Here is a 22,365-nt window from a genome sequence, read left to right on the forward strand (position 1 = left end):
GCACAAACACTTGACATGAAATTGCAAGGACGAGGCATTGCAGGGAGCTGAGAAGTGGGTAAAGAAAAAGGTGATTTTTTTTCTCTTGCGCCTTTTAGGGAAATATAGTACACGCCATCTTGTCCCAGTATTCTTAATCACTGTCTCCTGCTCATTTACTTCCATGATAGCAACACTGATAATTCATTTCCTGTCTTGGACCTCTTTCAAATTACATTTTAAATCTGAAAAAGTGAATGACCGATGTTAGCAATTTGATTCCACCTTCAGGTCTGCATTTTGTTCCAACATCAATATGGGCTTCAAGTAATACCTCGTGTTTTTGCTAAATGCAAAATAGCAGTTGTGAGGCTTGCCAGGAAGATGATCAGTTATTTGAAGTGAAGTAGGGATTTGACCTGAATCAGACTTAGTTTGGAAACCTCTACAGCCCATTCTATAAATACAATGTGTGCATTATCTCGTGGAGTCTCAAATATTCTCATATAAGTATCCAGTGCCAGTGGACACGAGAGGAAAGGGAAAGTGCTGCTAAATATCTACCTCTCGTTCTGCGCCATTGTAGTTATTGAGAGATAAGTAAGGGTTCTGCAGGAGCCCTTCCATTTTCTGGAATAAGACCTGAAGATTTTTCTCAGTTTTCTGTATAAGCCTCAGCTGGTCAGCTTTCAAAGGAATGATGGATTTTGTCTTTGCTTATTCCTGTGAACCAGCGGATGCTTTTCTTCAAGGTATATGTCCAATACTGAACATGATGACAGGATGTAAGAACTGTGGTCTAACTCCAATTTTCTGAGCAGTATCATCTCCGATTCACAACCAACAACATTGAAATAAGGCAGCTTTTTTTTTTAAATAGCAAATTTCCAACACTAATTATCAAAATTCATCTTGATTTTAGCTCATATAATGGTATTGTAAATTGCACAGTTCCCATATGGTACTATGAAGAATGATAAAAACTTGCACAGGAACTTGCTTCGCCCTTAAAATAAAAAGGTGGAGGCCATTTATCTCAAATTCCATTTATTGTTCATTGGTGTTAAATTAGTTTCTTGAATCTACAGAGTGTTATGTAACTACAGTCAGTTCAATTCTAGCTGTGTTCTAATGCAGGAATATTCTTAAAGAACAGCAACTGCCCACTTAACAAATCTTTCAGTTTCATCTTAAAGCATTAACTGTAAAAAAAATTGATGAACTAGACTAAGAACAATTGGAGCATTCCAAACACAACAGGCTTATTTAGCAGACTTCTTCCAAAGAGATTGTTAACGACGTATTTTGGATCAGTTGTGAGTGCTTGCAGGTACATGTGAGTTTGTAAAATTGTATGAAAACATGATTTGCTTTCCTGTCTGTTAAAATTGGCAATTATTTCCTTTATCATAAAGATTCACTTCTTGTAGATGTGACTGATTATCTACTGAACTGTTTTGCGGACTGTAGGGCAAGATAGGAGGAACATTAGGAACTGCTGTAATCTATCCAAGATCCACTTACCCAGTGCTATTTTGGATGGTGAGTGGGGTTGTGAGAAGAGAACACAATGGGATTCATTTAATTCCCCCTTCAGATTAATTTATGGTGGAAGGATCCCAACACCAAGGATAATAAAAATAAGATCTTGGAGGATTAATATTCATTAAGGAAAGAGGGCAAGATATTCCTTCCTTCCTCACTGAGCTACTTGGTTATTGGGAATGTACTAGAAGATACATCATGAAGTTCCAGTTTACAGTGAGTGCTATTGTTTTGCTCCTAAAAGGAAAAGCAAAGATGGAACCTCTGGAAAAGCGAAGAACATCTACAGTAGATTTGTAACACCATTTAAAAAATTTAATTAATGACAAACAACTGAGATATTGAGTGATAATTATTGTATGATTATGGTACACATTTAGCATTATATCTGCATTATCAACAATAATGTCGATGTAGAGATTGTGTGTGGTGGTGCAGCCTATTCTGTAGACATTTGTTAATGTCCAGTGTGGTAAGTTGATTTATATGTGGCTACTTAATATATGTAAGCCATACTTGTAAAGACCTTTGTAGGTAATTACATTCTATGTACTTTTTAACTGCTACCACCATGGACAAGATTTACTCCTGAATCTCTTTTAACAGCGTGTATTTGTGTCTTGCATATCTGATGTGCAATATGTATGAAGTTTAAATGTGAGTACACGTATACGAGGTGACATGACCATGTATATAAGTTCTATATAAGAGTACATCCAGATGTGAATTATATTTAGGAGTGGTTCTATATGAGCCTTAAAGGTAAATTGTGCTGTGTATGTTTAATTGTGTTGATTGTCTGTGACACTGTGGTTTTGTAAGTATTCTCCTATGCACAAGCACAAATATAGTTTCCTTCCTAAAATATATTATACTTTTAGCAACTGCAGAAGACAGTTGTGCTGGATTTCCCTAACAGATTTAGCCCTAACCAACACCTGAAACAGATTGTGCTGCATGTTTCTAAATTGTAACAGTGACTGGACTTCAAAGTTACGTAATCAGCTATGGAGCACTTTGGGTCATCCTGAGATGTGAAATATGCTGAATAAATGCAAAATTTTCATTACAATGCAACATCACAGCGAGCCTAATTCTTAACAATTTACTGCGCTCACTTTTTAAATTGCTACTTTTAACAAAACAAAATGCAAATCCAAAGCAGTATCACTTTTCCGACTTCTCTTTTTCCTCATCGGGAACTTCCACGGAAAGAATTTGTTCCCTTGTCCCATCGTGAGTAGGAGACATCCTGATCAAGACAGAGGAATCCATCATTTCTGAAATAACATCATCATCATCTTCATCATCAGTTTCATCCAGCTTTTTTGCTGTAACAGGTGACCGCCGATGGTAAGGGGAGGGAGGAGGCTGCAGTCTTGGCTAGACAGTGGAGAGAGAAGGGTTGCAAGAAAAAGAAAGAAAACAATGAAACAATGCCGGGTCTCTGGCGCTGCATTCGCTGTAAGGCAGCAACTTTACCGCTGCGCCACCGTGACTGCTCAAAATCTATGTTATCCCAGTTTTGCATCCTAAACACTAGGGGTAATTTACAGAAGCCAATTAACCTACAAACCCGCAATGTCCTTGGGATGTGGGAGGAATCTGGGTCACCCAGAAAAAACCCCACGTGGCCAGAAGGAAAAGGTGCAAACTCCATACAAACAGTACCAGTAGTCTAGATCGAACCCGGATCTCTGGCGCTATAAGGCAGCAACTCTACAGCTGTACCCGTCTACTGCCCTATTTGACAATAGCTTTTTCGATAAAGGCTCCATACTAAGAAAATACAAATACAGTGAGGCATCTGTCTTGTGAAAGTATCTTCACCAAACGGACTGCCGGGTTAGAGAAGGTGGCTCATCGCCAACCCTCAAAAGTAATTGGAGATGGGCAATGAAGCTTTCCTTGCTAGTGATGCCCACAACTGGAAAATAGGTAAAGGAGGCTATGTGGGACAAGGAGTGGAAACAATATCACATTTGGTGGCAGCTTGCAACAATTGAGTGACTTGCCAGCTCCAAATATGTTGGGCTGGGGCTGAAAGACATCTACCAGATTGATTGTGAAAAATAGTTCCTCTTCCTTAAAGAGCATCACTGACAATGTTAACTTAACAATCCAACTGTTCCTTAGTTACTGGTAATTGTGCCACTTTTGTTTACATAATTTTAAAACTTGAGTTCCAATCCTCATATTATTTTGGCAGGATTGGAACTCATTGTCCCTGCATTACTGTAACATAACCAGTACAATACCATATCAGGCAGAATAATTTATTCGGTTCTATTAACACGTTCCCCTGCGTTATTAACATCTTGTTGATGCAAAGAAGCACTTGACTCGAGTTTATCTCCATTACTAAATACATTTTTTATCACAATGCAGTCATATTTTTTTCTCCATTATGGCAACCACAGAACTCCACCATTTCCTTGCAAGACCTTGACACTGGGTGATCAAGACATCGGTACACCTGGGGGAGGGGGAGGAATGAAATGGCCTACAGCTATAACGTGAAGCAGGTTCAGAGTGAACTGGCTGTGTCACAGGCAGCAATTAATTGGGAGCCCATTTTACACTACTATTGGAGGCAAATTTCATTCCTCACAGTTTTACTTGAACATAAACAAATGGAAATTAATCAGACAATATTCTTCCATTTGATTGCTTATAATTTCATGCTTGCAAAGACAGAATTGAAGTTCACTGTAATATCCAATAAAAACAGGCAATGAAAAATCTAAAGTAGATAAAAATGCTGGAGAAACTCAGCGGGTGTGGCAGCATCTATGGAGCGAAGGAAATAGGCAACGTTTCGGACCAAAACCCTTCTTCAGACTGATGTAGGGTGGGGGGGGGGGGGGGCAGAAAGAAGAAAGGAAGAAGAGGAGCCAGTGGGCTGAGGGAGAGCTGAGAAGGGAGGAGACAGTAAGGGCTACCTGAAATTAGAGAAGTCAATGTTCAAGCCGCTGGAGTACAAACTGCCCAAGCGAAATATGAGGTGCTGCTCCTCCAATTTCCGGAGGTCCTCACTCTGGCCATGGAGGAGGCCCAGGACAGAAAGGTCGGATTTGGAATGGGAGGGGGAGTTGGAGTGCTGAGCCACTGGGAGATCAGGTTGGTTATTGCGGACCGAGCGGATGTGTATGGCGAAGTGATCGCCAAGCCTACGCTTGGTCTCACCGATGTAGATCAGCTGACATCTAGAGCAGCGGATGCAATAGATGAGGTTGGAGGAGGTACAGGTGAACCTCTGTCACACCTGGAACTACTGCTTGGGTCCTTGAATGGAGTCATGGGGGGAGGTAAAGCGACAAGTGTAGCATTTCTTGCAGTTGCAAGCGAAAGTGCCCGGGGAGGGGGTGGTACGGGTGGGAAGGGACGAATTGACCAGGGAGTTACGGAGGGAGCCGTCTCTGTGGAAAACAGACAGGGGAGGAGATGGGAAGATGTGGCGAGTGGTGGGGTCACGTTGGAGGTGGCGAAAATGACGGAGGATAATTTGTTGTATGTGACGGCTGGTAGGGTGGAAGGTGAGGACAATGGGGACTCTGCCCTTGTTACGAGTGCGGGGGTGGGGGGAGAGAGCAGTATTACGGGGTATCGAAGAAACCCTGGTGAGAGCCTCATCTATGGTTGAACAGGGGAACCCCCGTTCCCTGAAGAATTAGGACATCTCCGATGCCCTGGTGTGGAACACCTCATCCTGGGAGCAGATGCGGCGTAGACGGAGGGATTGGGAGTAGGGGATGGAGTCCTTACAGGAAGCAGGGTGGGAAGAAGTGTAGTCCAGATAGCCATTGGAGTCAGTGGATTTATAGTGGATGTCGGTCAGAAGTCTATCACCTGCGATGGAGATAGTGGGGTCAAGAAATGGTAAGGAAGTGTCGGAAATGGTCCAGGTGTATTTGAGTGCTGGGTGGAAGTTAGTGGTGAAGTGGATGAAGTCAGTGAGTTGTGTGTGGGTGCAGGAGGTAGCACCAATGCAGTCGTCACTTTAGAAAAAAGTCGTCACATTAGAAAAATTAGAAACATCTAAATGCTGGATATCAGCCAGCCACAAGTTTTTTGTTGTGCACCCTTAAAACACCAATACAAATCTTGTCATTAAGAAATGCTATTCAACTGTGGGTGGGGGTATAAAATGAACCTGATTCTTTGCATAGCTAAATTTCTTGGCAGGATTTTTGTTACAGTATTCATGTGCTGGATAGCACTGACGTTTCCCAATCTGACTGCAACTAACCCAGCACAGACTGGAAGCAAAAACCCTAACTAAGTCCATTATTACACTGATTGTTACCATTGTCCCTGAACGAATTTAAAACACCCTTCCACACTTCTCTATTCATCTGGTTTATGCTGTCAACTTGTAGAATTACCCAAAACAGGAATGAACTTTAATTTTCTGCCCAATTTTACTAATATCTATTAATAACAGTTTAAAACATTAACATTTGTTCCAAGAAAATCTTCCCATTAATTTTACCTGCATGCTGGCAGATTCTCCAAGTTTCTGTTTAATAAGAGAGAATGTTCCTTTGATTCCATATTTACCCACTACTGAGAGGACTGCATGGAATAATTTAGGAGTCTCTGGTCTGGGTGGAATGATATGCTGGAATCCTTTGCCTTCTGGCTTTACTGATTTTCCACCATCTTTAGAAAGAAGTTTCCTGCAAGTAAATTGAAAAGCAATTGTTTGATATAATCTTATCAGTTTCCACTGTAATCTAGAAAAATGAAGCCGACTGTGTTTATTTAGATTAAAGATGCAGTGATTACACCAAAATTAACCAATCGTGCTCCTGGTTGCAGGGGTAAAGTCTAGGTCAACATTCAACAGACTTGTTATTCAGTTTGTGGCCATATAATAGATTGACATTCATTAGTGGTGCAGCTCCGTTTAGGGACAGTGTATAGACCAACACTCACCAGTGGCGTTATCCAGTTTAGGGACAAGTTATAGTCAGGATTTAAAATGTATAACTCTTAGATTTGAAAGTAACAAGTGACCAGGCATCAGTTGTGGTTTGCATAATGTATTTCAAACTGCTACTGTCTGCATGTAAAAATGGTTTTCAACTTCATTCCTAAAGGGCGTATCTCTATTTTTAGACAAAGACTTCTGATTATAGATACGCTATCTATTCTTACCTTTGTCTTAAATACATTAATAAAACATCCTCTTTAATACTCTAAAATCCAACCCTAGTTTGTGTAACGTCTCAAAATAAATGAACCATAGGAGTTCTAGTATTATTCTAACAACTGTCAAGGCCCAAATATCTTTGCAAGTGTATCCCTGTTCTACCGGAGCAGATGAGTACTTTCTATGTGTTTAGTTGTTCCGTCCCAAATGACAGATCGTTCTAATTTCTCGATAGCAGATTGTAGGATAATTTTGCTATAATTGTGTGTGTTCAGTGGTTCAATGGTACTTTATTTGTCACATGTACCGAGGTACAGTGAAATTCATTTTTGTATACAGTTCAGTACAAATATCACGATACATTAGTATTTAGATCTCTCACCTTTAATAGTGGAATGCATTAGGAGCAAGCGAAGGTCAATTGAGCATTCATGCGTGCTCTGACATTTAATTAAATGGTAGCTGATCTGATTGTAATCCCTATATTCCCTTCACCCACTTGCTTCTCAACGATCAATCTACCTCAGCCTTAAATGTATTTCAGACTCTGCTTCCATTACCTTTTGACGAGGAAAATGTCAAAGGTACACGAGAAAAAAATCATTTCACACTGTCCTAAATGTTAACCCCTTACTTCTAAAGGGTTAAATATAACTCAACTTGTCCATGTATTAGTCTAGTAAACTATCTCTGAACTGCTTCTAATAAATTAACAACTTCCCTTGAATAAGCCGATCAGTATTCTAAATGGTACTCTAAAATTGGTTTCAGAAATTCCTTATGCAACTGAAGCATAACTAATTTGTACACAACCCCTCTAGTAATAAACAATAACATTCCATTAACTTCCCTAAAGATCACCAAACTTGCATTTTAGCCTTTTGCAAAATAGGTACTAGAATATACAGATCCCTCTACATGTCACACTGCAGTCTTTCACCATATGCTTTTTTTTCTCCTGCCAAAATGGTTAATTTCACTTTTCTCCCCACATAATACTATATTTGCCAGTTCTTTGACCTCTCATTATTTATATCCCTATGTAGCTTCCTATATAAAATCTATAATTTTATATCATTATGAATTACTTTCCTACCTAACTTCACAACTATTCTACTTCTGCCTACAATGAAGTCATTCATACAAAACTGTGATCTCCCTCTGAGTTGTACAGACAGGATTTAGATGTGCAGGAAACAGCTAACATCGATGTTTGCATTAGAACTTCACATTTGGAATTCAAACATCACAGCAGTGAATAAAATCCTGCTGTAATGGAAAACAAATACAACTGCATATATTGGAATCTTAAACAAAACCAGAAATGCTGGAAGAACTCAGCCAGTCAAGCAAATCAGCATTTCTGTTTTTGAATCAAATCCTGCACTAGATTAGAATTTCTGTTTCCTTCCCATGGTGAGCTCCTTAAGAAAAGCAGTCTAATTGCCAGGAAACCTGCGGGAAATATTCAAGTCACTTGAAAATTTCTTACATTAGTGATGCGATCAACAGGAAGTTGGAATTCCCACTCCACCCTGTTTACAACAGCAGGGTTGCCAGGGAGTAAAGTCTCGGTATTGGGACCAGGCCATTGCCTGGCAGAGGTGCATCGATGGCAAACTGTTTGCTTTTCCTGACCCGACTGTACAAGAAGCAGCTAGCACCAAAATTGGGATTTAGAATCACTTATCCTGAACTATATTTAATTGCTTAATTGCATAAAATTACTCATATCAAAAAGAGTACCCCTATTACATGCATGTACATGATTGAAAACAATAATTATGTAAACAGTTTGCACAGACTTAGCTTTCTTTCGGAGAAGTTTCTGAGAATCCGGGTAGTGGATCAGAATGTCACTCAAGTCTCTCTTGTTGAGGATGAAAAGGTTTGCAAATCCATGAGCAACGACGTTGGCAGTCCGCCGATTTCCACCTCCCACTGACAGCAAACTATTATATTAACAAAGGTGAGAGAGGAGGATGGATAAGATGAGGAGAATAGGAAAAGAAAATCATCTGATGCTTCTATCACTCAAAAAAAGATTACTTTTAAAATTAAAAACACAATAGTGTAGATATAACTAGAAAATATTGCACATTTATGTGAGGACTCAATAATTATAGTACACAAATAATTGAGCCCAACAGATAGGGACAATACAGGGCTCAGTGACTGATCAGTGTTGAAGTGTGACACAATAGGAACATGGCCTCACCATCAAAGTTCATAAAAGGAGAAATCGGACGCTGTCTTTTCCTAAATTTAATCTTCAGTTTTTCAACTGTTATCCATTTGTCACTGATTGCAATCTAATAACACTCAAGTGCAGTCGGACAACTAATATATGGAACAAAATGTACTTGGGATCAGGGCTGGCTATAATGATTCCTGATACGTGAGCAAACTGCTAATTCTTGCTGTCTCAGTTGAAGTATCAAATCCATCTGACCTAGTGTTTAACCTGATGCTCAAGTACTCTGTCCCTGGAAAAAAAACAAGAGCTTGCTCGAATATTTGTCAAGGGCATAGTTCCTGCAAAACTTTACTGATTTCATTTAACTACCCTGTTAAGGGGAAGGGGAGGGGCGCCGTCCTATGGCTACCTAGCCTGCAGCTGTCTGTTTTTTTTCGTCTCTTTTTCTTATTTTTAGTTAGTTTAGTGTTTTGGTGAGGAGTTACAATACAATACAATACAATACAATACAATTCAATTTATTGTCATTTGGACCCCTTGAGGTCCAAACGAAATGTCGTTTCTGCAGCCATACATTACAAAACAAAAAGACCCGAGACACAACACAGTTTACACAAACATCCATCATATCGTTGTGATGGAAGGCAAAAAAAAAACTTCTCTCCACTGCACTCTCCCCCCCGATGTCAGAGTCAAAGTCAAAGCCCCCGGCTGGCGATGGCGATTGTCCCGCGGCCATTAAAGCCACGCCGGGTGATGCAAGGTCGCGCACCGGGTCTTGGTGTTAGAGCCCCCGGCGTGCGCTCGCAAAGTCCCGCGGCCATTCTAAGCCGCGCGGGGCGATGGTGTAAGGCCCCGCTCAGGTGCTCTTCAACCCCGTAACTCGGGCGGGAGAAGTCGCCGTTGCGGAAGCCCCGAAAAGCGGTCACCCAGCAGGGACCCGCGGGCTCCCGGTGCCGCCGTCCGCCAAACCCGCAGTTGCAGCCTCCGAAACTCCGGAGGTCGGGTGGCAGCAGTGCTCCACCACAGCTCCACCCGCTCCGGACTCGGCCAGCCCCGTGACGGTGAGTAGTCGGCAGCTCCGCAGCTGGAACCCCAGTTCGTTCCAGTTGGAGGCCGCTCCACGTTGCAGCCCCAACGACAACGGAGACCCGACAAGGAAAAGGTCGGGTCTCCCGTGCAGGAGTTCTGGCTTTTTATGTGTGGGGGAGGGGAGGGGGAAACTAATTTTCAGGGTCCCTACCTGGTCGGAGATGCAGCTTTTCTCCGGGCTGCGCTTCGACCCGTCCCAGCGGCCTACCAGCGGGCCTGGGGCGGCGTCTCCTGAGGGGACCGCCTGGAGCTTCGGCATCGGCGGCGGCGGCGGTACCGCCTCAGCAGCGGCGGCGGCACCGGCTCAGCAGCGGTGGCGGCACCGGCTCAGCAGCGGCGGCGGCACCGGCTCAGCAGCGGCGGCGGCACCGGCTCAGCAGCGGAGGCGGCACCGGCTCAGCAGCGGAGGCGGCACCGGCTCAGCAGCGGCGGCGGCACCGGCTCAGCAGCGGCGGCGGCACCGGCTCAGCAGCGGCGGCGGCACCGGCAGCAGCGGTACCGGCTCGGCATCGGCGGCGGCGGAGCTGCGGGTCGGAGGACGGTGGTGCAGCACTGGACTTCGCTGAAACTCCGGTAACTGGAGCTGGGTCCGTTGCGGTGCTGCGAGCCTGTGGAGCGGCTGCGGGCGGCGGCGCTGAACTTTCCATCGGAAGCCAGGGATTTCTTGATGAGATCGCCAGTTGAGCTCCATTCGGCGCGGCCCTGTCGGCTCCGGAAGCCACGGTATCGAGTAAGGAGGCCCGACTATGGGTGGACATGGGGATGGGACTGGACTTTGTGCCTTTCCCCACAATGGGAACCATTGTGGGGGGTAGTTTTGATGTTGAAATTATCTATTATTGTTATGTTGTATTCTCTTTTTTTATGTGCTGCATGGTAAAAAGAATTTCACTACACCTAGGTGTATGTGACCAAATAAATTTGAACTTTGAACTTTGAACTACATTTTCCAGGATTTTATTTTTACAATTTTTTTAAAAGAAAATAAACTTTGATTATAAATTGGTCTAAGTAGAGCCTCACCTGATCTCACCAAAAACGGAGCCTGCTCGCAGAGTCACAAACACGGTCTTATCATCGGGGCCACCAACAACCTGGACCTCGCCAGCTTTAATTATGTACATTTCTCTTCCAATCTCTCCCTGAAACAAACAAATAGCTTCTATTAAGCAGATAGTTTGATACATTGTCATAAAAAAACTGCCAATTTTCTTAAATGATAACATAGCTAATGTGTGTCGAGTACATTTATATTAATGTGAAGATTAGTACACGAACAAAGATACATATCTCACCCATTCTATTTTTCCCATCGCTAGTTTACACCTAATTTTAATCTGTCAATGGCGAGTGAAATCAGTTGGCATGAAAATTGGATTGGATGTAACCATTCAATTGGTTAAAATTGACCCGCTTCGATGTATAGAAACATAGAAAATCGGTGCAGGAGTAGGCCATTCGGCACTTCGAGCAAGCACCGCCATTCAATATGCTGATCATGCAAAATCAGTACTCCGTTCCTGCTTTTTCACCATATCCCTTATTCTGTTAGCCCTAAGAGCTATATCTAACTCTCTCTTGAAAGCATCCAGTGAATTGACCTCCACTGCCTTCTGTGGCAGAGAATTCCACTGATTCACAACTGTCTGGGTGAAAACGTTTTTCCTCATCTCAGTCCTAAATGGCCCATCCCTTATTCTTAAGCTGTGACCTCTGGTTCAGGACTCCCCCAACATCAGGAACATTTTTCTTGCATCCAATCCTTTAAGAATTTTATATGTTTCTATAAAATCCCTTCTCATCCTTCTAAATTCCAGTGAATGTAAACTCAGTCAACCCATTCTTTCATCATATGTCAGTTCCGCTATCTCGGGAATTAACCTGGTGAACCTACGCTGTACTTAAAATTGCCTGCTGTTTAGGCAACTTAGCTGGATGGTTATTCAGAGAAGATAGATACAAACTGCTGGAGTAATTAAGGCAGCATCTCTGGCCAAAAGGAATAGGTGATGTTCTCAGCACCTCTGACACAGTCTGAAGAAGGGTCTGAACTTGAAACGTCACCCATTCCTTCTATCCAGAGATGCTGTCTATCCCGCTGAGTTACTCCAGCATTTTTTGTCTATCTTCCATGTAAACCAACATCTGCAGTTCCTCCCTACAAAATAGGTGACGTTTCGGGTCAAGACCCTTCTTTAGACTAGCTATTTGTCTCATTCAGCAAATGTTTATTGGTTCAAAGTTGGCTCAGTGCTAACACATTTGCCTCGGAGTTAGAATATAGTGTCAATTCCCCTTGAGGCAAGTATAAGATTTGAGCTGATCCACCACTGCCTTACTGACGGAATGCGGTACTGCCATGTGTGGGTTTTTTCCACAAATAGATTGAGAGGAATAGACAGGAAGAAGTGGGAGGGGAGCACAGATGCCAATATGGACACATTGGTCAAATGACCTGGTACTGTGCCAGAAATATCTAGATACGTCAGTAGGAGTTTGCTAAATATGCTGCACATATGCAAACCTTTATTTTATTAAACCTGTTTAAGCATTTTGTGGTTACCTTTTTACATACGTGGTCTCCTGGCAAATATACAACTGATTTGAGTCGCTTCAGCATGTCGAAAACCATCTGTCTGTCACAGCCCTGTACAGAGGTCAAACAAATAGAATGAGATTTGAGCTTCAGCTCCTGCATAGTCTGCAGATAATTAGCAGATGACACCAAGATTGATGGTATAGTGGACAGTGAGGAAGTATCTAAGTTTACAACAGGATCTAGATTAGTTGTGAAGGTAAGCCAAGGAATGGCCAATGGAATTTCACTCTGGCAAGTGTGATATGTCAAATCAGGACAGGATTTAAACAGTAAATGGTAGATCCCTGGAGAGTGTTATAGAACAAAATAAATCTGGGGTATAGGTGCATGGTTCCCATGGTGGATTTTTTTCATTTGGAGCGTAGGAATCTGATGAATGGCCTTATTGAGGTATATGAGATATAAGGAGTATGAATAAAGTGAATGTTCAGTCCCTTTCCCAGGGTAGAGGATTCAAAAACTACACGGGATAGGGTGAAAATGAAGAGATTTTACACAGACCTTGGGACATCTTTTCACTCAGAAGGTAATCCATATCTGGAATGAGCTGCCAAAGGAAGCTATAGAAGCGGATACAAATATGACTTTTGGCATTTGGATAGGAATGGTTTCGAGAGTTACATGCCAAATGCAGAGAAATGGGACCAGTCTAATATGCAAATTTGGTTAGCATGGGCAAAGTGGGCTGAATGGCCTGTTTCTGTGCTGTATAGCTCTATGACTGTGTTCCAGCTAGTTTTCCTCACCTACAGCAAATCATCCCGCTTTCTGTCCCTTTAGCCTTCTCCTATTGGCTAACTCAGTACCTGAAAGAGTGCAACTTTACTGATGATGCTGAAGTTGACGTCAATGGCAATGTCCAGCCTCATTTTATCAGGGAGTTGTTCCAACAGCTCTGATTCATCTGGAGAAACAATGAGGAAGAGAGATAGAATTGGGTTTCAACCTGAAAGATGAGACCTTGATGTACTTGGCATTGAAATTAAAATACTTTCAATAGTGCCTTGTACTCTGGCTCTAAAACTCATTCCAATGCCAACCATTATAAATTAAAATGATTGGTGCTGTTTCTGAATGTTCATCATATTTAAAAAAAAAGAAAAACAATTAGCAGTACAAATGAATATAAGTGGGTGTGACGTAGTTATTTATGAGACTACTGTTAGTAGGGTAACAAAAGTTGGAAACAAAATATTGACTTTTAATTAATTGACTTTTAGAAAGGCAAAAACAAAAAGACAGTAAAGGATTAAATTACGTAAGTAGAAAGAAAGGATCTTAGGCCAGAAGATTAGGACAAAGAATTAGTGTGGATAAATCTAAGAAAGAACAAACAGCATAAAGTATTGACTGGATTAGTAATCGTATCTCCTAAAACCTTAAAAAAAAATTTTTGTTCAAAATAGACTTTATTCAGGTAATAAATATATAGAATACATGAATCTTGCGAAAAATTCATCCAACATTTTCGGAAGCTATACATATTGTTCAATGCAGTCTATATACATTTCTCAAATTTCATAAATCTGTTCCCCACCCGTGCCACTCATGTGGCCCCCTGGCGTGGGATACCTTCCCTTATTTTGATGGGCGTCTCCACCATACCGTGCCCACCATGTCCAGCAGCGGGAGGACCCTAGACTCTCCTAACACCAATTATAGAGTAGGACATGTATAAAAAAAATAGCGGCATGAATAACACAAATGATCCAATGATCATGGAAGAGTTATCATTGACACAGACTGGGTAAGCCTAATTTACACGTAGTTTGGAGGACAAATTCATGGAATAAATTTGAGACAGAAAGCTGAGACCATGGACTCCCCATTTTAACAATAAATATTTAAAGATATTTTGCAGAATTTTCAATGACTATTCGTGCAAGAATAAAAATAAACCATCTTAAAGATTTTTTTTTTCCATTAACCAGGTAGAGCCATTACCTGCAATGCCGGCATTTTTGTTTTTCCCAACTACCCATAAACTGAGGAGAGAGACGAGAGTTAAGGTAGTTACTTGGTCTGGAGTTAGACAAAGATTGGACAAGCTGAGGATGGCAGGTTTCCTTAGATTGAATCTTACAATAATCCAGTTGTTTTATTTTTTATCATTACAGAGTTTAACATTTATTTTCAATTCTAGATTTTGATAGTTATTTGAATTTCATATATCTCATAATACTCGTTTATTTCATTTTCTCGATGTTCTCATTTATTAGATTGTTTACAGATTACAATGTTTACATATTCGGTTGTGCTGCCGCAAGTAAGAATGTCATTGTTCTATCTGGGACATATGACAATAATACACTCTTGACTTGAGATCGCACCAATGTATAAAATGTGCATCAGCTACATTCTCTTTCAGCGTGCCTTTGGTGGATTCCTGACCACCCAGAATCTCCAGTGGTCAGCTTCTTACCCTCCCCATTATTTATACCTATGAATTATCATTTGCTTTCTAAGGGTGGACAGAAATTCTCTTCTCTGTTGGATGTTAAGAAACTCCTGGACCCAGTCCCAATATGAAGTAAACTTGCCTCTGCTGCTTTTCAGGGAGTTGTTTTGGTCTCCGGGAAGCTCTCAGGATCCATGTCGTTACAACAGGAAATTTCTCATCATCTTTCAAAATCATAGTACATGATTTTTTTTTAAATGATTGTTAGGAAGAGGAACTGTACCACATAAGAGAAATGTCCTCTCATAACAGCATTTTTATGATTTCCCAAACATAAACTATATTTCATGTTCATTCACAAAAGCTGTTCATGAGATTGTAACTTAACCATACCGAGCATTCCTTGTGACTCCCAGGTAAATTCGTACCACTTCCGCACTCGGCTCTGTACTCCTCGAGGAATTTTGTTCAGATTCATATACCTCACTGTGTTATCCATACAGTTTCGATAATATGTCTGTCGAGCAGTAGCTGCCCCCACCACTTCTCTCATCTTAAAAACAATAGAAACAGTGAATTTTTGCCTTTACTCAATTGTGGATATCAGCCAGTAGAAGCCAAAACCGCAAATACAGATAAGTTAATACTCAATTTTGAATGTACAACTGTGGCATGAAGTTGAAACAGAAAGTATATAAAACAAGCATGCAAGTGTGCTAAGAGAATAACAGATACAATAGTGGGGAGGGCCAACATATATTACACTCTGCAAAATGCTTGGGTTACAAAGGAGTAATTCTGAAAAGACTCAACAAATTCAGTCTTCATTCACAATGGGTGTTGTTCACACCCGTAACAGTGCAGTCTTCTGATCAAGAGATGTTCTAAAAGAGGGAAATGAAAACCCATCACCTCTCAGAGAGGTGTAATCAAACTGATTAGCCAGAAATGAAAGTTAATGCTTTTAAATAAAAAGCATTCCTTTATATTGTTATTTTAATTCTTATAAAGGATCCTCATTTATAACATCCAGTGCCAAAGTAGGTAAAATGACTTTCTTTTTGACCTCTGCTGCTGCAATAAGTCAATCGTGGGGTGGGGTTTAACTTGTTTGTTCAAATGCTTTTTCTCCAATTCGTTAGAAATCTAGCCGCATCACCTGGCTGTCAGTGACAGAAGGCAGGATTTTGTACACAAAGACTCTTTATCCATTGCCTTCAGGCAATTCTATCCATTAAGCCATAGCACTTTTGTTCTCTAACATGGGTGATCTATGACCAAAAGTAATATGGAATTTCGCAATCAAGGCGAATCGGTTTTGAAACAAAGATGGTACATTTCAATTTTAATGCAGGGAAGACCTGACATATGAGCTAATCTTCTCACTTATCAATTGCATTTAGATTTATATTGGCCATTTATTTTTCCTTCAATAGTACGTTCTGTACCTGACCAATCATGATGGAGAAGATGAGGACTCCCATGAAATAGTTGACAAGTTGAAAAAAAATTTCGAACACAGTCTCTGGCTCAGGTAGCCCTCCAATTGTAATCAGAGTCTTCACAGCCCAGTAATAGCACCTCATATAACTGCAAGGGAAGGAGAAGCAGTGCATAAAATCTCAGGTTTCAAGTACAAAATTATTTTAATTGAATATTTAAGTTTGAGCACTAATCTACTTGTGGTGTTTAAGATGATTAAATGAAGTAAAAACAGAAACTACAACTTCAGAAAGAGAAATCCAGAATGAGAGCAAAACAAAAGTCAAGATAGAGTGTTCAGGAAGCACTCAAGACAAAGAATAGAAAACATCTGGGTGTCTCCTGTTCCTGCATCACTATTCCCTTGTTGGATATTTATCCTGAAGGTGTGAATGCTAACTGAGATGTGGTTCTATGATGCTGCCAATCCTGATGTTCACCCAATGACCATCAATGACCATCTCACGCTCCGCCTGCTGACCCGGACTCCACTCCCCGCGAGCCTCCACCATTGACTCCTCCAACCCTCGCCACTCCATCGCTCTCCAACACATCGCAGCCATCGCCTTACCTGTGACCTAGGCTCAGCACCGGGCCTGAAGCCTCGACGCTGCAGACTCCAACTCCACGGGGTTTGACTGTGCTGAGTCCTAGTGCTAGTCCCCCTAACCCGCCGACAAGGGAGGTGCTGTGGTAGTCTGGCGCGCTGACCTCTACAAGGCTGAGGCCATGCGCCAACTATCAGACACCTCCTCCTACTAATCCATGGACCATGACCCCACAGACGAGCACCAGGCCACTATCTCAAGCACCATCACTGACTTCATCAACTCCGGCTCCCAGCCCTCCCAAGCCTCCAACCTCATTGCTCCCCAGCCCCGCACGGCCCGATTTTACCTTCTCCCCAAAATCCACAAACCTGACTGTCCTAGCAGACCCATTGTTTCTGACTGTTCGTGTCCTACCAAACCTATTTCCACATACCTCAATTCCATCCTATGCCCCCTGGTTAAATCTCTCCCTACATATGTTCAAGACACCTCACATGCTCTTCGTCAACTGCAGGACTTCCATTTTCTAGGCCCCCATTCCCTCATCTGCACCATGGTTGTCCAATCACTCTACACCTCCACCCCCCACCAGGAGGGTCTCAAAGCCCTCCGTTTCTTCCTCGACTGGAGAACCAACTAATCCCCATCTACTGATACTCTCCTCTGCCTCCTCTCCTCTGCTGGTCCTTACCCTTAATAACTTTTCGTTTGACTCCTCCCATTTCCTCCAAATACAAGGCGTAGCTATGGGCACGTGCATGGGCCCTAGCTATGCTTGCCTCTTTGTAGGGTACATCGAACAATCCATGTTCGAGATGTACCCTGGCCCTATCCCCGAACTCTACCTCCGCTACATCGACGACTGCATTGGTGCTACCTCCTGTATCCACACACAACTCACTGACTTCATCCATTTCACCACTAACTTTCATCCAGCACTCAAATACACCTGGACCATTTCCGACATTGCCCTACCATTTCTTGACCTCACTATCTCCATCGCAGGTGATAGACTCCTGACCGTCATCCACTATAAACCCACTGACTCCAATGGCTATCTGGACTACACTTCTTCCCACCCTGCTTCCTGTAAGGACTATCCCCTACTCCCAATTCCTCTGTCTACGCAGCATCTGCACCCAGGATGAGGTGTTCCACCCCAGGGCATTGGAGATGTCCTCATTCTTCAGGGAACGGTGGTTCCCCTCTTCCACCATAGATGAGGCTTTCACCAGGGTCTCTTCTATACCCCGTGACTCTACTCCCACTCCCCATCCCCCCCACTCGTAACAAGGGCAGAGTCCCCCTTGTCCTCACCTTCCACCCTACCAGCCGTCACGTACAACAAATAATCCTCCGTCATTTTCGCCACCTCCACGTGACCCCACCACTCGCCACATCTTCCCATCTCCTCCCCTGTCTGCTTTCCGCAGAGACAGCTCCCTCCGTAACTCCCTGGTCAATTTGTCCCTTCCCACCCGAACCACCCCCTCTCCGGGCACTTTCCCTTGCAACCGCAAGAAATGCTACACTTGTCGCTTTACCTCCCTCCTTGGCTCCATTTAAGGATCCAAGCAGTCTTTCCAGGTGCGGCAGAGGTTCACCTGCACCTGCTCCAACCTCATCTATTGCATCAGCTGCTCTACATCGGTGAGACAAAGCGTAGGCTTGGCGATCGCTTCGCCGAACACCTCCACTCAGTTCACAATAACCAACCTGATCTCCCGGTGGCTCAGCACTTCAACTCCCCCTCCCATTCCGAATCCGACCTTTGTGTCCTCAGCCTCCTCCATGGCCAGGGTGAGGATCACCGTAAATTAGAAGAGCAGCACCTCATATTTCGCTTGGGCAGTTTGCACCCCAGTGGTATGAACATTGACTTCTCTAATTTCAGGTAGTTCTTACTATCCCCTCCTCTTCTCAGCTCTCCCTCAGCCCACTGTCTCCTCCTCTTCCTTTCTTCTTCCCCCCCCCCCCCTAATTTTACCCTAATTTGATAATGCATTTTCACATCTTTAAGGTACCCAAAAACACTTTGGATTTATTGAAATACTTTTGAAGTGCACTGATGGTTGGAATGTATGAACTGTGATTGTCAATTTGTGCAAAGCCAGTTCCAAAACTGGTAGAGAAATTTAAAAAAGGACATGCAACCTTACTCTGAGTCAGAGCCAAGTGTACTATCACTGAGACACAGCTGACATAACAGATGTGTCAGCTGCTCCATGCATAAGCTGCAGGAACGATGTTTTGGAGTGAAAATCTATCCTCATGTATGAGAGCTAATCAGATAAAACGCTAACATATTGCCTTTCAATTCTTGCTTCCAGAGTTAAATTTCGTTGAAATCAATTGATTCAAATTTTAGAGATGTATCATGTTGTGTGCTCAGCACATATAACTCAGGACAACTTTTATCGAATCAACAAGTTGAATGCCAGACAGGAAGAAAGGGTTATGATTTCTTACAGGATATTGCAGGAAAAGGTGAGGAAATTAAAATGCTTAAAGAATCAATTCCAATGAAAGACCATTGATCTGAAATGTTGACTTGTTTCTCACTCTGTAAATGCTCCAAGACTACTGCTCTTCATTTAGAGTTATTGACTCATAGAGCTATACAGCACGGAAATAGGCCCTCTAGCCCAGCTTGTCCATGCCAATCAAATTGTCTAAATAAGCTAGTCTCTCGTGTCTGAGCCTGGCCCATATTCCTTCAAACCTTTCCAACCCATCTACCTGTTCAGATGTCTTAAACATTGAAATTGTAAGCACCTTTACCCCTTCCTCTGTTAGCTCATGCTACGTATGCACCACACAATGGGTGAAAAGCTGCTTCCTCAGCCTCTTTTAAATCTTTCCCTTCTCAATATAAACCTATAGTTTTAGAAACAGCATTTGCCTTTTTTCTTCGGATTTCTAGCATCTACTGCCGTTTGCTTTTGGATTATTGTTGAATTTGCACCCTGAAGAAGCTCTGCTCCTCCCTCCTATGGGGTACCAATTTGTCTCTTTGGCCCCATTCCGCTAGTTCTAATGAACAATTATAGGCTTGAAATGTTAACATTTACTCTCTCTACAGATTCTGTCTGACCCACTGAGTATTTTCAGCATTTTATCTTACATTTTCAAATTTTAGCAGTTTTGTACAGAATATCTATTTCAAACTATTGATTACTGGTGTCATTTGGATGGACAGTCTGGCACATATTATTACAAATACATCATGTAGGAAAATAGCAAATAAAAATCTCAGAAAAAGCAATATATCAGATCTAACAATTAAACCTACCTGTTCCCCTCACCATCATAAACCCACTTTGTGGCTCCAATGCCCTCGAAGTCAGATGCCCAATAGTATAAACAACTGTTTATGTGGAGGCTGTACAGTAAATATATTGTGGTCCTTATCACTCTGTAAGGCACAAAGCATTTGAGAGATGAGGATTGATGTATGTATCTTTAACAATTCACTCACCATTCATGAGTAGGTGCATTCCCCTTCCTGAACATCCTGACTCTCAGAATGAAGGGTCAGGAGCTGTATTTTTGCAATTTACTATTCCTTAACATGAGCAAGCTCTGTTTCATTTTAAGCTGCTGCCACAATTGAATGATGTGACTATTTCTGATCTACCTAGTTTTTATTGAAAGGAACCTATCATCGCATCTCTGGTTAGCAATATGAAGGAGCTTTGATCTGTATGTGTTGCACAAGATCATTGGTATTACCCCAGGTATCAAAAATGTATCCTGATATTATCACATGCAGCTGAGTGATACCTTGGTACTTTATTTTAAAAGGAAAGGACAATTCTTGAGTATCTCTATTTAAAGGAACAGTACCTAATTATTGCAGTGTTTAAAGGGAATAATACGTGAACATTACTGTATTGAAAGGCGCCTGTGTATCACTGTGTTTCAAGGGTTTCAATTATGTTTAAAGGCTTAAATATCCGATTCTCACTATGTTTAAAATGTCAGACCAATGTTTTACCAATGCAACACTGTTTTACAGAAGATATTATAAGGTACTTCTGAATAACTCACGACAATTTCTGAGTGTTTGTGTGTGGTACATGGTGGAAATTCAAGGTGTGATTACAAGTCTATCTGAGAAATAAAACAGTGTTACGCACCTGTAAATATAAGCTTTGCTCATTATTGCTTCCAGTCGGTCATTAAATTCAAGAAAGGTTGTGTACTGTTACAAAAGATTTTTGAAAGATGTTCAGTAACATCACAATATACCGTACTAAAAAAACGTGGGATTAAATATTTCTTTAAATCACACTTATAATACTAACAGAGAAAGTACCATTTAATTGGCATTCCAATCATAATGCCAAATGAATGATAGATGCAATCCAGAATCTTTCAAAAGCAGACTTATATGATCATTTGACCAGCACTAGTTTTTCCCAATCTAATTGATTTGTTATGAACTGAAAAGAACCACTTGAAAGAGTGCTTTGTATTGTCCTTAGGTATCAAAAGGAAATTGGATATATTCTCGTAAAATAAAATATTGTGGGGCTACAGAGAAAGATCAGTGTGGAACTAATCAGACAGATTATTTCACTGGCCACGTTCTCTGCTGGAATATTCTATGAGAAAAAATTTATAAGTACCATACATTTGATCCACCCAATGCAGGGTTATGAAATTGGGAAATCTAAGCAGCTGAAGATATTAGCCTCCGATATTATCATATGGAATATATTGCTGCAGGAGGAAGTTGCAGCAGGTAATTGCTCCAAGTTTGTAAATGTTTGGATGTGATGTGAGACCAGGGTCCTTGAAAGTTTTATTATGAGGATGGGGAAGATATGATTATTGGCCATTGTTATGCAGCCTACAAGAGCTCAGGTTAAAGAGGTGGCGAAGAATGAAATGTTTGGACGTTACAGGTGGAATCAGAATCTTTGGATAGTTGTGCGATTAAGGGAGGGTGGTCAAGGTGTTTGGTATTTTTATCATAGGATCATGGAGGGTTCATTAACTTTGGAGTTATTGGCATAAATGAAGTCTTGAGATGGTATTTTATCTTTGGACAGCGTTGGTTCGTGAAGGGTGAGATCTGGTGTTTGGACTGCGTAGATGAGGGAATGGAGCAAGTTCTGATCTTGAGCAATAGCTTAGGTTCAATAAGGCTTTGAGAGTTTGCACCATGGAGCCATGGAAGGAGCTTTGTGGTCCAAGTGATTGTGAATGGGAAGGTGTTCAGAGATGGGGGTCAGTGGGACCAGGCCAGGACCTGTGGTTGGAGCCATGGTGGGTAAGGAAATGGGGAATTTTGGAATCAAAAAACAGACACAACAGATGAAGTACCTACTTCTTTATCTATACAATATATATTCTGACTTT

The 22,365-nt window shown here is 41.8% G+C and overlaps 1 protein-coding gene across 1 annotated transcript in view; it reads right to left on the bottom strand.

Annotated features, from left to right (window-relative positions):
- Positions 1-1,005: 1,005 nt before the first annotated feature.
- The window catches only part of cngb1 (cyclic nucleotide gated channel subunit beta 1), a 60,577-nt gene continuing 39,217 nt past the window's right edge, over positions 1,006-22,365 (bottom strand). The window contains exons 18-27 of the mRNA XM_033036466.1: positions 21,138-21,202; positions 20,291-20,413; positions 16,414-16,555; positions 15,359-15,518; positions 13,374-13,471; positions 12,532-12,615; positions 10,992-11,110; positions 8,485-8,631; positions 6,017-6,203; positions 1,006-2,907 (exon numbers count right to left, since the gene is read on the bottom strand). Coding sequence (XP_032892357.1) covers positions 2,692-2,907; positions 6,017-6,203; positions 8,485-8,631; positions 10,992-11,110; positions 12,532-12,615; positions 13,374-13,471; positions 15,359-15,518; positions 16,414-16,555; positions 20,291-20,413; positions 21,138-21,202 — 1,341 coding nt within the window. The 3' untranslated portion in view covers positions 1,006-2,691. The remainder of the gene's footprint in view (positions 2,908-6,016; positions 6,204-8,484; positions 8,632-10,991; positions 11,111-12,531; positions 12,616-13,373; positions 13,472-15,358; positions 15,519-16,413; positions 16,556-20,290; positions 20,414-21,137; positions 21,203-22,365) is intronic.

Source organism: Amblyraja radiata, chromosome 17 (assembly GCF_010909765.2).
Source record: "Amblyraja radiata isolate CabotCenter1 chromosome 17, sAmbRad1.1.pri, whole genome shotgun sequence".
NCBI lineage: Eukaryota > Metazoa > Chordata > Chondrichthyes > Rajiformes > Rajidae > Amblyraja > Amblyraja radiata.